The 15627-nt window shown below is 39.0% G+C and overlaps 3 protein-coding genes across 10 annotated transcripts; 1 reads left to right on the forward strand and 2 right to left on the reverse strand.

Annotated features, from left to right (window-relative positions):
• The first annotated feature begins 1780 nt into the window (after positions 1-1780).
• LOC126584831 (major latex allergen Hev b 5-like) lies at positions 1781-3032 on the forward strand. The gene is made up of 2 exons (XM_050249194.1): positions 1781-1978; positions 2273-3032. The coding sequence occupies exons 1-2, from the start codon at positions 1964-1966 to the stop codon at positions 2756-2758; spliced, it is 501 nt and encodes a 166-aa protein (XP_050105151.1). The 5' UTR covers positions 1781-1963; the 3' UTR covers positions 2759-3032.
• A 1227-nt stretch (positions 3033-4259) lies between these two features.
• Positions 4260-9621, reverse strand: LOC126584829 (E3 ubiquitin-protein ligase UPL5-like). Its single transcript, XM_050249185.1, has 3 exons — positions 7430-9621; positions 6088-6680; positions 4260-4882 (listed from the first exon to the last, which is right to left on the reverse strand). Exons 1-3 carry the CDS (start codon positions 9336-9338, stop codon positions 4619-4621), a joined length of 2766 nt encoding a protein of 921 aa, XP_050105142.1. The 5' UTR covers positions 9339-9621; the 3' UTR covers positions 4260-4618.
• Positions 9622-10799: 1178 nt separating this feature from the next.
• Positions 10800-13946, reverse strand: LOC126584830 (F-box protein CPR1-like). 8 transcript variants are annotated; one of them, XR_007610130.1, is made up of 4 exons: positions 12623-13946; positions 12360-12436; positions 11491-11578; positions 10800-11247 (listed from the first exon to the last, which is right to left on the reverse strand). XR_007610130.1 is itself a non-coding variant. In XM_050249190.1 (3 exons), exons 1-2 carry the CDS (start codon positions 13810-13812, stop codon positions 12397-12399), a joined length of 1230 nt encoding a protein of 409 aa, XP_050105147.1. In that variant the 5' UTR covers positions 13813-13946; the 3' UTR covers positions 10800-11247; positions 12360-12396. The 8 variants fall into 8 exon arrangements, 7 of the variants coding, with proteins under 7 accessions (XP_050105147.1, XP_050105143.1, XP_050105146.1 ...); XM_050249190.1 differs by lacking the exon at positions 11491-11578; XM_050249186.1 differs by having other exon boundaries at positions 10800-11578.
• Between the last annotated feature and the right edge of the window lie 1681 nt (positions 13947-15627).

Below are 15627 nucleotides of genomic sequence, written 5' to 3' on the forward strand. Positions count from 1 at the left end.
TATAAAATTATAAAATTGTCTCTTAAAAAATATAACAAATAATATGTAAATGAAAACCACTAAGGTCTGCAAATTCAAATGGAAACAACAAAGGTATCCAAATTCAAAAGAATTTGACAACGACAAATTTAAAAATACGATGGACAAATTCAAATGACATACACACAAATTATTCTTCTAACTTTTCAATGGAAACATAATCTTCTACCTCTTTTGTAGAAGTGTCATCTTCCACCTTTTTAATGAAAAAAATCATCTTCTAAGTCCATTGATATTTTTTATTTCTCTGAATAAAAGGAGATGAAAATATGAGTTAGGGTTTAAGGTAGACAAATCGTCTCCCATGCCCCACCTTTTTTTTATATTTAAATTAAGCAAAACAAGATAATTAATTTCATTATCAGTCTTTTTGTAAATGGACAAATTTGTAATTAAAAAATTCATTAAAATGTGGGTGGAAAAATAAGATCTTGGAAAGAAAATAACGTCACTCTTGAATAATAACGGTGATTAAAAATAAAAAGAGATACCTAAAAATAATATCAAGAATTAAACCACTCTCGAAAAATGTGTACACTAATTACGTAGGTTATAAGGGTTTTCCATTAGTATACCAACCTAAAGATTCTTTTTATAGTTGTTGAGGAGCCTTGTTTTGTTCAATGGGAACTTTTACAACAGATTCCAAAAGGACATCATACAAAAACACCGCAAATTAAGGTGAGAAAATAATAACCGTCTCATAATGAGATAGGTATAAACGGGACACTACTTATGCATTCAATGCATGAGTAAAGGTTCTCATCTGTACTCAAAACAAAAAATTACATAGCATCTTAGCTCAAAAGCTAAGACCCACACAAAAACCAAAGTGACCACACAAAAAAAACCTAAAAAAGATTCACTCGCTGCCTCCTCTGCCGCAGAATTGGTGGAGACGACTAGCAAACAGAAAATCCATAAAAAAACCTCCTAGAAAGCTAAACTCAAGCTCATCTTCATCTCAACGCAAGTGAAAATGAGCTAAACCTGCAGATCAAGAGAAACCTTGCCCATTCTAGTCGCCAAGTTCCGTTCCTCAACCAAAAACAAACACACAATAAGCATCTAAATGCCTTGATCTAAGCATAAACGAAAAAAGTCAGGCGGTGTAAACACCAAGTCAAAGAGACCCTAGACCTTTATAAGGTTGACAATTGAAGTGCTTAAATAATGACTTATACGTTTGTCATGTTTAACTTGCATTCTGTGAACTAAATTGAGTTATCAAGGATTTTGCCTAAATTTTGCATCGAAAAAAGAAAAGAGAGGCGTTTATCTAAACTAGGCTAAGCTTATTTAGTGAAAGGTTAGGGCCTACTAACACAAAAGATTAATAGAAAAAGAAACGAAGGCACAACACAAGAACATGAGTGCATGATGGTTAGCCACCTACATGCCCTACTGCAGAAAACACAGAAAAACGCACTCAAAAGAAAAGATATGATGATGCTGATATATGAGAAATGGCCTCCACCATTTGCCATTCCAATTCATTGTACACAAAGCTAATATTTATTTTCATTGCAATTTGCAAAAGTGTTATCTGAATATATTAAAATCAAACAAAAAACATTTACAACTAGACAAGTTAATGTCCTTTTAATTTGTATCAGTGACGTGAGGTGTCAAATTGGAAAAAAGATTCTTCAAGTGCTCAAACTCTCGAGAAAATTTTCAATGTCGGGAATCTAATCACTTGTATTATGACACTTAGTGTACTGGACTTTATTCCCGGCACACTGAAAATCTCTCCGGACTTCCTCTTTCTCCTATTCAGTTTTTTATTAGAGTGAGGCACTCTCACATCTATATATAGCTCTCACATTTGATCACCTCCTTCACCCACTAGCAATTAAGCACCCTTCATTCCTCCCATCTTTCCAAGTATTTTTTTGTTCAGTACTTTTCATTTGCTCTAGCAATGGCCAGTGTTGAGGTAATGCACACTTACAGAATATATATATCTATAGGTTCATGCAATAGTTTTCATATATTTTTTATTTGCTCTAAGAAATCCCTTCACTTATTTGTATACAAATACAAGCTTGAAAGTTAATTGATCCGTTTGAGAAAGGTAAGTTATTAGGAATCGTGTATATCAGAAATTCTACGAGCATGACCTCCGTTCTTTAGACTAAGTATTATGTATATTAGATCATCTTAAAACTTGTTTATCCTCTTAATTTTACAATTAAAATATGACTGATTTTCAACAAAATTGGTGCTCAAGGTTGCACCAGCAGCAGCGTTGCAAGAGAATGAGCCAAAGACAATCGAGGTGATCAAGACCGAGGAGGCAACCGTGGAAGAGCCCGTGGCTGCAGCACCAGCTTCAACTGAGACTGAGGCTGCAACCACCGAAGAGCCAAAGGAAACAACACCACCAGTAGAAGCAGAAATCGAGAAACCAGCTACTCCCGAAGCCGAGGCTCCAGTTCCGGTTGAAGTTGAGACCAAGGAGGAGGTGGCAGAAGAACCAAAGGCGGCAGAGGCAGCTGAGGTGGAGGAGTCAACAGTAGAAACGGAGACAACAGAAGCAGAAGAGCCTAAAGAGGTCGTAACAGCAGAGCCTGTTGCCGTGGAAGAGAAGACCAAAGAAGAGACCATTGAAACTGAGGCACCAGCAGCTGCTCCAGTTGAGGAAGAGAAAACAGTTGAATCAGCAGCAGCAGAGGAAGCTACCACAGAAGTTCCAGTCGAGAAGACTGAAGAGTAGAGGATGAGAGAGAAGTTTAAGGAGTCGTTTTTCTAGGTTTGCATGTTCAAGTTGATCAGCTTTTCATCCACATTTATATTTGTTTTGTTAGTTTATGTTGTAATTGAGGTAAGGCTTTAAAATTAAATTAATGGGGTTTGGCATTTGAATTATGATCTCCACTTAATGTAAACATCCTGCTTTATGGTTTGATATCTGAGATTATACTGAAGAATGTAATGCTTTGGTGATTAGTATGGTGTGAAAATATATGATTTGCTTTAGTTTTGAATAATATTTTTGTTTTTTGTAATATTCATCCTCTGTTGTAACAATTTGACGGATCTTTGGACTTGAGCTGATGTTGAGATCAATGACTTCGCATCGCATTAAAATGCATGGAGTTGAAAACAAGAAGAAAGATGAGAAGTCAATGGCAGCCGCACCATCTCATCATTAGACAGCTAGTTTTTCCTTCCTTTTTATTTCTTGTTGATGTTTTTGCTATTCAATTTCGTTACGAGTAACTAAGTACTTTAGTTAGGGATCAGTTGAACCCATAGTCATGTTTTCTTAAAGTTTTTTATTACGCTTTTGTTATAAACGAATTTGGAGATGTTTATTGGTTACTTTCAGATTATAATTCACTCTTTACATATGTTTGTTATGTTTGGTCACTATAATCATGCCTTGTATTTAGTTTGTTACATAGGTAAATTTAGATGGCCGAGTCTTGTGCCTATTCCAAGTGACAAAAGAACTTTTGCAAAGTTCTTGGAATTAATCAACATGAAAAAAAAAAAAAAAAAAAAGCAGAATAGGTACCATATTCTAGGCTTTGTGTTTCAGTGAATGAATGAGCCTCAGACGTATGAATGATAAAAATTAGCTATTTTTAGGAGTCGGGGAGCTTACTTGCTAGCTCAACCTATAACTTATGTGATTTCCATTGTATTATGCTTACTCGAAGTGCAACTTAGTAGATATCATGCTAAATACTTTGAGAATGTAAAGAGTTGGAGTAGATACCATGTCTAATTTGTTGCTTAGGGGAATCAATAACCTAACAAGAAGATAAAATGCCTTTAGGTTGACAAACATGAGGATCTTAATCTGTTTTATAGCATTGTGTAAATCGTTGCCCTAGAAAGACAATTAGTGGTGGATTCTAAAACCCTAACCTGTCTCCTCATTTTTTTCAAATCTTATTCCAAATATGTTTGCATTCAATTATATTATATATTCCCATGTCTTCTTCGTCTTCAATCTATTCTGTTAAATCCTGTGCATATTTGATATCTTTTGTGAATAAATTAGTTTCAGTTGTTAAGAATCATAATCTAAATACGAATCTAGATTTAGCACAATCCTCGTGAGAATGATCTCGTACTTACTATATCTATACTATGCATTTGATCATGTACATTTCGAATTTAAAACGTGTATTTAGTATCTCGAACATTATCCTCCAAAAGCACATATGTCATAGCATGTGCGATGGCCGGACAAGATTGGAAACTCATTTGTATAGAATTTGCATATATATCATTGCAGGATCTGTTTGTACTTAACATGTCAAGAAAAGTAACGTCCGTTAAGCAGACAATTTTCTGATCTCTTGCTTCCAAATTTATTTATACTATAACCACCCTATATAAACACTTTGACAAAATAGCAATGACACTGCAAACCTTCAACAAACAAAAACACTACCATCCACAGTACCTTCTTCTAACATTAGTCACACGACAAGAGACGACGACGACGACAACGACAGTATCCTATACTCTGTACAATCTGAGTTCCGAGTCTTTTTTTTTTTTTTATGTGCAGTCAAGTCCCCCCATTTTACCTCAAAATGTAGATGCAACTGGTATATTACTACCATGTGCCGAAGCTACTGCCGACATGTTCTTGGGTGATGATGTTAAGGCGGCTTTTCATCACTGCCTTCGATGGATAAGGCGGGAAACACAGCCGGTAAAAGCAAGTATGAGACGAAGGCAGGCGACTGTAAGCCTCTGAGGACTTGTAAATGTAAAGCCGAGAAGCCAAACCTCGGAACCCCTCTACTGGAAGATACTTCACCGAGGTCCAAAAGAAGAGAAGAACCTTTTTCTGCTCTGCAGACATTTTCCCAACAATCTGCATAATTTTCAAGGAAAACAAAAATTTAGCCACATTGTACTTCTATGCTCATAGCCTACCAATACAAAGCAACTTTTAGCTGCTTTCCTTGTCTTTCGATCATGTTTATGCTAACATCATAACATAAAATGATCACAACTGCAAAAAGATGTTGAACCCCGATGAGGAGTGTGTAAGTTTGGGTTGTGCTTTCTCATAAACTCTGAACCTTCCCACAAAGCTTCATACAAATCTGGCCACACACCGCTTTAACTCGAAAATTTAACAAAAGCCTTACAACTTCATCTGAGCATACAACACTACACTCCCTGTTCTATCTACAGTTTTACTTTGTTCAACCTTATAAAATTTGAAACAAATGAAGTTTTGAATGTCTGATACTATTAATATCCAAAAAAACCCAGTGCTAAATAACTAATTAGTGAGCCCAATTGAAACGCTGATTTATTTGTCACTCCATTATTTCAAAACCATCAAAATGCATGCTTTCATGAATTTGAAATGTAGCAAAAGCTTCCATGTGCGACAAGCCAAACTAGTTCACCAAAGACTTTTCTATGAATAAAGCTGCTTGTCTATATTGAAAAATACTAGACAGCTGAGAAGAGTAGACATGTAACAAAAATATAATTACATATTTGACCAAAAGAAACAAGTCGCAAGTCCAATTTTTAATTTCAATAATCATTGGTTGGTTCAATACTCTACTCTATTTCATATTTCACAGATCGGGAGTAATTGAAAAAGCCAGACCCAGTACAGAATGGTATCCCGTGGAATCCTGAATCTGAAATCTGATGCTAATAATATAATAATTGTACTAAACTAAGCAGTCTTAATACGAAAGGGATTAATTAGGTAAGTCCTAGTTGGATTGGGATATCTTAATGAACAAGGATTAGGGGTTGCTAGGCTAGGCTATTACTAAATTTTTATCAATTATAATTCCAGAATTCAGATTTAAGAGTTTCTCTTGGGTTTATTGCCCTAGAACTTAGTTATATCTTTGCTCCATCTTTGATTTTATTGCCATTATCTCTCTTTTTTCTGTTATCACTGGAATCTGCTCCTAGTGCAATTGGCCCTATTTTACCCATTGGACAGCAGCTTATCACTGCTGCCCTGCATCATGAGAAAGAATCAAAATATAAGGCAAGAAAAGCACATTAAGAGCTAATAAAACCAGAAATGAGCAAGTTTACCTTCCAGAACCAGAGTATTTGAGGATCGGTCTCTTTATAGCCATTGTAATCAGTATGCGCCTTCCAGTCTTCAACACTAATAGCACTTTCACTTCCGTGAAGCATCCAATCAAGATCTTCTAGCTCTAAACTTCGGAAAAAGATACTCTGGAGCCTTGAGCCACAAAGTATATCAGCAAAACCTTGCGCAAAGTGGGACACCTGTTCAGATATAGATGTGACAAAACGATGCTGAATTAGAAGATTAACATATTCCCCCCTGTTCTTGCTGTTCACAACAATGCTTTCCCCAGCAGGGCAAAGCTCCACAGTTTTCCGGAATCCTAACTCCTCCACTTCTCTAACAAATGTTAACATTAAAGCATCTGAATCAATAACCTTGGCATCCATTTCTAGTATCCGCTTGCAACTATTATACAAGAATGGATCTGCATCTCTTATGTCTTCCAAAGATAAATATGTATCTCCAGCCAGTTGCTGGAAAAACACACGATCAAAGACTATGCCCACCTGCACTTTATGCATCAAAGCTAATGCGATCACTCGGCCAGCAAAGGTGAAATACTCGAGGTGCAAAGGATCAACTTTAGATGCTGCAAAAATAAAAGAGCCGTGACTTACTAAAAATTTGTAGGAACTTTCAAGCATATATAAAAAAAAAAAGTTCACGCAAGAAAAATGCTACATGATATATGATAGGATACAAATGTTTCAGAAATGTGAGTAATGCCAACAGAAGTGACAACTTCATGCAATTGATTAGAGATTAACAATTTTAGCAGAATTACGGCCTCCTTTTGTCCGCCTACAGAACAACCAACAACAACACTAATACACTGACAATCCTTATTTTCTGTTTGTCGTTCCGTAATTTTTACATTTCTACAAATCTAGGCACAATATGCTAAAGAATTTGACCTTACCCTGGTGGCCAATGTTTCTACTAGTCAAAGTCTAAACCGGAACATTCTGTAAGGGGCATCTAATGTTCACCGGCATCAATTAGAGGGATCCAACAAAGTGAAGCATGCACATGTGATCACACACTAGGCAACAAAAGAATAGAGCATCATTATGTACTAAACTATTCCATTATACATTTGGTGCTTGACCATATCTATCGAGTAACCAACACTGTTCCGTCTGTCTGCAATTTAAAGTTCAAATCTTGGGTCAATACCCAATCATATTTCAACACCTATCTATATATGAATGCTATATAGGATTTAGTCAACCAATTATCATCGCAGGCTGGAATTAATGTATCAAGACACGCAAAATGAAAAACAAAATGTAAATGTTGTCCAAGAACACCATGCATTAAAGGCTGAAGGAAGCACACCTGGATTAGGATAGAACCTTCTACAGTCGTTAGGGCATGCAACAAAAAGTGCATTTTGCGGATTAAATATGGCCTGGCATACCAAAAAGAACCACTCCCGCAGTACACCTGGACCTGTAGCTTCCTCGTTTTTGAATTCCATAAATAAACCGCCATGAAGTGACTCAGGTTCCGCACGCCTTATGTACTCGAACGATTCTGCCAATATTTGCGACCTATCAATGAGCATCTCATGCAGCTCCTCATAGTCTTCTTTAACATCAGGGAACATCATCATAGCCAAATGCCTCCGAGACTCAAAATCTAGCACATCTTTGTGCTTAATAAGCCACTGATGATCATCACTTCGAGTTGCATACTTGACAACTAAAGCACATAATGCAGCCCTTCTAAGCCTCATAATCGTCTTAAATTGTTCTTCCCAGCTCTGATAAAGCATAGAAATTCCACTCAGTTCCTTTAAAACAGCAAGATACTGAGACCATCCAGAATGAGCGACATCACCTTCCACCCTTCCTTTCCCAGCCAAAGACTCTTCCATTTTTCCAAGGCATTCATCCATTTTTTTCAGCAAATCAGCATATATAGCGTGAAGAAGCTCAATCTCCTCTCCATATAGTGGATGCCTAAAAGTACCCCCTTTCAAGGATGCAGGAATAGAACTCTTGAAACACACTTGACTGGCAACTGCAGTGCGCAAAGGGAGCAAGAACGCTCTAAAATCACGTACATCATCCGACGACGGCCTGCCACTCGCAGGAAGGTCCATACTCACTACCAAGTCCCTAGACAAAACACGTGACAGCTCCCTAACAAATGGAGAAATCTCTTTCAACCCACCAATCAATCCCTCCACTGGCTCCGAGTCCTGCGAATTTCCATCACTTTCTAACAAGGAACCAAGTGAACCTCGGCACAGGAGGTACAGAGGGTCCTCCTCCCCTAATCTCCTAAGAAACTTACAAAACTCTAACACAATCGGTGCGCAGTAATTATGCAAGTGTTTCGGCAACAATGTAGGGTACGAATTCAGGAAATACTTGATTGAATTTTCAGCAACTGTTCTGTTAGCTGGCAGGGGAGAAACATAGAGCATCAGCAGCGCCAAGGGGGCAGAGGACGGAAGGAACACCCGGATATGGCTAACCCCATATCCTGCTGTCATCTCCTTCTGAGCCATGGTTAAGTACTGGCTCATCCTGCTCTTGATGTATTTGGACGGATCGTGAAGCTCTTCACCTCGGCACATCCGAAATGCGGCGGAGACTATGTCCTCTAGGAGTTGCCAGGCCTGAGGGTGATCGGTGCTCCGCAAGCGGCCGACCAGTTGCAAACTGGCGTCGTTTTGGATGGCGCACTCAGCAAGCGACTGGTCCGGCTGCAGCTGTTTACCTCTATATATAAGCCTTTGTTCAAAAACCGGAATGCCAGTGATCGTCTGTATGCGATCGTGTAGTGATTTCACCTTGTCGTGAGCGTAGGCCTGGATTACCAGATTATTGCCACCGGACATGGTTCTGATGAAGAATTGGAGCATGGTACGGGACCGAGTCGACTCGGAGTGAGCGGATTCTCCGTGAGAGGCCGATCGGGCATTGGGAACCCGGGGATTGAGGGCGTCGCTGTTGGCGGAGGAGTGAGGGTGGTTGGCGACGCCGTTGGACGACGAATCGATGGCGTTGGGTTCGTCCTTCCTCATCCTGACGTGGACTAGGTCAGAGAGAAGGGCGTCGTCCTCTTCGTCGGAGAAGGTGGGCCCGCCATAGTCGTCGAGTTTGCGCTTGGACGACAATCGGTGGTGGAACTGATCCACCGCGGCGGGGACGGCAGATAGGGCAGTTGTGTCGCTGCGCTGGTAGGCAGCGCAATCGACGGTGCTGCTGGTGGTGGGACTCCCGGTGATGGACATTTACAGGGTGGGGGCCCACCCCGCCAGCCGGTTCCTTCCCTTTACGGTTTTACCTCTCGAGAGAAAATTCACGCGCACGGTGGCCGTCGGTGCATGAAATCGCAGCCGGTCCTCCCGGGAAAACAAAATTCTATAAATTAAATTAAATTAAAACGGAGAATAAAATTACCGGCGAGGGTCGAAATTGGGGGAAGCCAACGATCGGGGGCAGGGGTCGTCTGTCTGTCTCGCTCTCTCACGTCTGGGCTTCACATTCACAGCCGTCATCTACAAGACTGTAATCCCACGCTATTATATATTTTTTTAATTTATATAATTGGATTTATTTATAATTTTTCGATTAATTTAATGTTTCTGTGTTCAATTGCCGTGGATTACAAAAATGCCCTCTGGTTATTATCTACTCTCTAGTCTCCACTAGTACTAGTACCAAAGGCGTTACTGATAATTAACGGCTCTGATGCCACTAATTCTATATTGTTAGCTTAAACTTTTCAACCCAATAATTTGATGAAATAGTTAATTACTGGGTAATTCGTCATTTTGCCAGTCACCGGTTTTTGACTTATGATAGAGTCATGGACAAGTGGAAAATATGCAAGTTCGAACCTAAGATGTTTGTTAAAATTTAGTTTAGATTTGCCATGGCCATGGCCAAGGTGAGTGTGCATAGCTTGAAGGCTTGAAGCTATAACCTCTTGAGTGCTGATTTGTCTATAATTGAGTGACGAAGACTTTTGGCTAAAGAAAAATCTGATCGATGAGGGATTTGAATTAGAATTCTCACTAAAATTGTTTGTTAAAGTTATATCATTTGGTCTCAGCGTTAGTGGATTGAGGAGTCTGAATCAGAATTCTCACTAAAATTGTTTGTTAAGTCATTTGATCTCAGCGTTAGTGGATTAAATTGGTTAAATGTTAGAGTTGAGGAAAATAGTACCGCAACTATGGTGAATAGGCGTATTAAAACGTATTGATGAAATTCTGGCCAAAAAACGTACCTGATGAAACAAATTGCTTTTTCTTGCGATCACAACTGAGAGTAATACAAACGAATTTGGATGGTATGATGTCGGTGTAAAGTCGCTGCTTCTTTTTCTACTCAGCACTTAGGCCGAGTCGGCGTACATTCAATGCACTTCTGCCCTCTATTTTCCACGCGTTCTTTCCCCAACCACATTTTCTATACCAAGTATTCTCAGTGAATGTGATATCCACATTCCTTTTTATTTCTCCCGCATTTTTTTTGTTTTCAGTCATCGGATCGAATGAATTGAAAAAGATCCACAAACAAAAATTAACAAGGAATATGTAAAAAGTAAAAAAAGATGTATGGATAGCACACCCCTAAACATAGGCTTTTTCTTACAAAGATTTTTTAGTATGCTTCGGGTAACCTATATTCGGCGGTTTTGGACCGTTAGATTGTTGGTCAAAGATACAACGATCAATATCCAACAGTTAAAAACTCTGTAATATAGGATACCTACCCTTGAACATAATATAATTTTCGTTTCTTACATACCATCCGAAGAAGGCCAATCAAAGTCACTTAACAAAATACAACGCAAAACATAGACCACATGTTGCTGCAAGAATACCATTTCATGAGATCTCAAGGGTTGGAATGAATGACGTCCCGGTGACGGCAGCATTCCAATCAAAAACTCCACCGTGATTCAAATGTGAAGGTCATAGCCCCCCTACAAACGGAACTCGGATTGGCCGCTCAAAAGTGTGAGGTTGTGCTCAAAATCTTCTTCACCTGCAGAAAAGTTCCAGAATGAAACATTGGTGGCGTACTTCGGTGAACTGTGAGCCGTTGATCAGTTGAATCCATTTCGGTAACAAGCATTTTCAACACAAAAGCTTTTTATCCAGCCCCTCACAAGAAACAGATCTGGTCGAGCTAGTATACAAGTATGAAGAAACAATATCATGAATATCATCTAATACTGTAGAACATCTTAATGAGTGTGCCTAACGGCCTGATTACATCATCCGCAGGGTGTGTCTAACAATCAAGCGGATCCAGCTCCAAATGTTAGTCCTACCCCAACTGCAGAGGTCCCCCGCTTGATTGTGAGAGCGCCCCTACGGATGACTTCCCAAGAATTTCACTTATAATTCTATGGAGAATAGCAAAGCCCACCTCAAATGATAGTCCCACCCTAAATCTAGACTGTTGCCGTTTCCTCCAGCAAACTATTTTGAAGATGGGACGAAATGTGAAATCGAGCCTGTGAATAATTTCAGAGTATATGAGAAGTGGTTTCCCTCATAATCTAGAGATTAGCATTGCTGTCAAACAATGCGGCATAGTGACCGTATGGGCCATCCACTAAAGAACACTCACGATCCTTCTTTGAGGAACCCAGTAAGAAATGACTTGTGAGCTGTGCTGTATGTGTTTTAAAAGTGAAACACAAAAATCAAATCCTAATGTGATATAAGTAATTGAAATGAAAAGCTACAACTGTCGGTTTCAAAGCTTAAAAGTTCTTACATACTCATTTCTTATATATACAGAGCTAGAAGAAACAGAAAATACTACTTTGAAAAACATAGTGACTATTACATTCAACAGCGCAGTGACCATATCAGATAGTAGAGTGGGTATTGAATTCAGAATATCTTACAGAAGTTCAAGTTCTTAAATGGAAAAAGATATCATAGAGAAAGCAGGTCTTGGTTAGCAGCTGTGGAAGAAGAAATGTGCACCTGATATGGTTAACAATCAGACCAAAACCGACTCGAGTATGTTCGTATAATGGAAGTTAAAGCATTCTAAGGCAACTATGCTCTAATCATTTGGCACACGCTGATGCGCTCAGCTCAAGTACACAACCCGGCTACTTCATATTCAGCCCTGAGAGAAACAATTGTTTCGAAGACCAAAGTAAAAGTGGGTGAATGAGACACCCATGCATTCTGCGTTGATCCTACTTTTCGGTATCTCGAGTAACTATGGTTTCTACCTTATATTTAAACTAGTGTACCAAGTATAAGTCAGATAATTACCTCTCTGTTCTATGTTCTCGTCTTTTGTTCTGATTGCCTACAGCACCAATTTGAAGCCTTGAGCCAGGAAATCATCCCTAACAAATACAAGAACCACCTCAACACATCAATCACTGAATACTGACTCACATAATAGCATATATAACAATATTGCAGCAAATTACCAATTAATCTAAATTTTGATACCTAAAACAATCACAACATGGATACTTTTGCAGATACAATCAAATGGGCAATGAAATGTGAAAAAGCATGCCATTTACCTCTTCTTATTCTGCTTGTCCCCTGCTGCTTCCTGCTGCTTCTCATCCTCTCGTCTACGAGGATGAACCGGAACAAGGCTTTCCATACAAACTACAGCCTCAAACATAGCTGGCAAGCCGCGAACCTTAACACGCTTGACCTTCTGGCTTTTCAGGTCAAACCAAACAAGACTTTCGTGGTCTTGTTCGAACAACACTTCGCGGTCATTCTTTGAATACACCAAAGGCCTAACGCTCTTGATTCTTCGAGTTTGCGCAACGGTAAACAATTTACTCCAAGACTCTTGAACCCCATACTCCTTCAATGTCCACACATCAACATCCTTATCTTCATATTTAGCTACAATGCAAAGACACCCTCCCAAGCATCCCACATCAATCTGACACTTCCTGTCCATGTTCTGCGGCATAGGCACCTCACGAAAAGTCTCATTCGCAACGTCAAATGCAATGACCGATTCGGTTGCAGCTTGATCCAATTCGAGGTTCCGAGTCACCACCCAATGCACACAACCGCTCACAAGAATCCCCATTTTTCGTGTGTTACAGAGTACATAAGGCATGTCTTCGACTCGCTTCCACTCGTTGTTTCTCAAGCTATAAACCCTCACCTCGGAATGAAACGACAGGTGATCCAATCCGATAAACTGAGAAATCCTCACCAATTTATAGTCATCCTGGATAGCGTGGTATCCAAGACCATAAACCCTCGCGCCACATAAGCACATGTTCGAATCGCGCTTTCGATCCGATGGCAGAGACGGCAAGATTCTGTACTTCTTCGTCGACGGGTTCCAGAGAGCGATGTCTTCGGCCACGTTACAGAGGCACAGAAGGCCGTTGCAGGATCCCAAAACGCGAATTCGATTGCTGTAGCACATGAGTGGATGATTGAGCTCGACGGCGTCGTTTAAGGAGTCGAAACTGATGCAGTAGAGGTCGGAGTCCCTTTTGAGAATCAAACTGAGATGCGATTTGGACTCTGCCGATTGCGTGAGGTGGAGATGGACGAAGTATGAGCTGTCGATGAGCGACCGCCATGGTTTTGCAATCGACCGGAAGCGGAGGAGGCGGGCGACGGGCAGACGAGAGAGTATGTCGACGATTACCTCCGGCGGGAGTTCGGCCATGGCCACGGTTGCTTGGATTTGAAGCTGCGTCGTATCTAGGGTGGATTTTGGAGTCTTCATTTCTGGAATTTGCTTGCAGGGTCTAGGGTTTTTTCACTTTTGCTTTCTTTCAGTGTTGTTTGCAGTTGGGGTAAGTAATTCAATTAGGTGGGGGTTTGGAGAAATGCGTGATGAGTCATGAGAGCGCGCCGTTCCTTACAAGATTTCTCGTGAGTCACGTGATGTACTGAAAAAGATGGTTTTTCCGCTTAAAGGTCAACGTGGAGCTCGCGAATGAGCGCCACGTTCGAAGCCTATTCTTTCTCTCCCACCGAATTCAATAAAATATTTTTAAAAGTTTCGATATTGGTGGAAGAGACATTTTTCAGTAATATACGCATACATACATCGTTATGTTAAAAAAAATTTCTCTTTATAATGACATAACGTACTAACCACGTTTCAAACATATTAAAAAATTTATCAACAAGGAGGAGTTCTAACTAAATTATTATAATTTTCTTTTCTTTTTTTATTATAAAATTACCTTAAATCTACCACCTCTTATATTTGGGGGAAGAGGGAACTTAACTTAATGAAGTCGATTTTTTTTTTTAACAAATGATTTGGTCTCACAATGAATAAGCGATGAAAAATAAATTGATTTAAATTTGTCTTTAGTAAAAATCAAACTTAAGATCTTTAATTTATTATTGAGGAAATCTTCTCATTTTAAGTTTAAGAGTTCACAACGGTATATTTTCTCCCACCCAAATATCAAGTTTGAATCCCCTTTTTCAGTAGCTTGCATTAAAAAATGAAAAATTCATTTCTTTAGGTCCATAATCACGTGTTTTGCAATAAAAATGAAAAATTATCATTTAGACATATAAAACTAATTGAAAAAACAAATATATTTAACTCATCTTAGTCTTACGTTTGTGTGATCAAATACTTTATCTTGTCACGATAAAGTAAATATACTATGTCATCATTAAACCAATACAATCGATTTTATTACGAGATACTTCATGACATTTACATCGATTTAATTTGTGCATCTACATCCAGCATTCGATAGACCTTATACAATATGACAAAGTATGCAAAATCAAGCAATAAATCTTAGAAGAATTCAATTTTAGACGGCACGACTCTTTCTATTTTTGCTCCGGCATTTGAGTTGTCTTTGATCTAGTTCTAGGTATAAAAAGAAACAAAAGCAAAACTTTGAGAAATAATACTTACGTGTGGAGATCATGGAAAGTGAGATTGAAACTTGAAGAAGAGAAATGAAAGAATTAAGTTGTTATTGTTAATAATGAATTTCATATTGATGGGAGGAAGGACCTTGCATGGACTTTTATGGTGGATCGGAACCTCAACTTCTTTATGGTATCAGAGCAGGTTATCTCACGTGTGAAGCCTAACGTTCATTCGTGCTTCACGTCACCCCGTTTGTGTTGTCCACATGTTAGGTTTGAAGATTCGTCACGCATGATGAAGAGTGTTGAGAATGAATCTCATATTGATGAGATGATGGATTTTGAATGGAAGTAAGTTGAACTACTCCTCATATTACCAATTAGTTTTATGATAAAACTCCAACATTCTTTAGTTATTTCAAGGTAAAACCAAATGTACAATGTCTCACACGAAAGACTGATGCCCTACTTATACACACGTTAACATTTCCTGTTCCCGTGTGAGATACTTGGAGAAGAATCATCAAGGCCTTGCCCAATATGTGTTTTACGTCACTTTCATTTACAAAATACGTATCACTAAGAGATATGATTTTTGAATGTCTTATTTTCAGTCCCACACGTTTTATTTCGAAACTGAGGGCAGCTAGAGATTGATATGAATTATTCTTACGTGTTGTGATCGGATTAT

This window comes from Malus sylvestris, chromosome 10, assembly GCF_916048215.2.
Source record: "Malus sylvestris chromosome 10, drMalSylv7.2, whole genome shotgun sequence".
Taxonomy (NCBI): domain Eukaryota; kingdom Viridiplantae; phylum Streptophyta; class Magnoliopsida; order Rosales; family Rosaceae; genus Malus; species Malus sylvestris.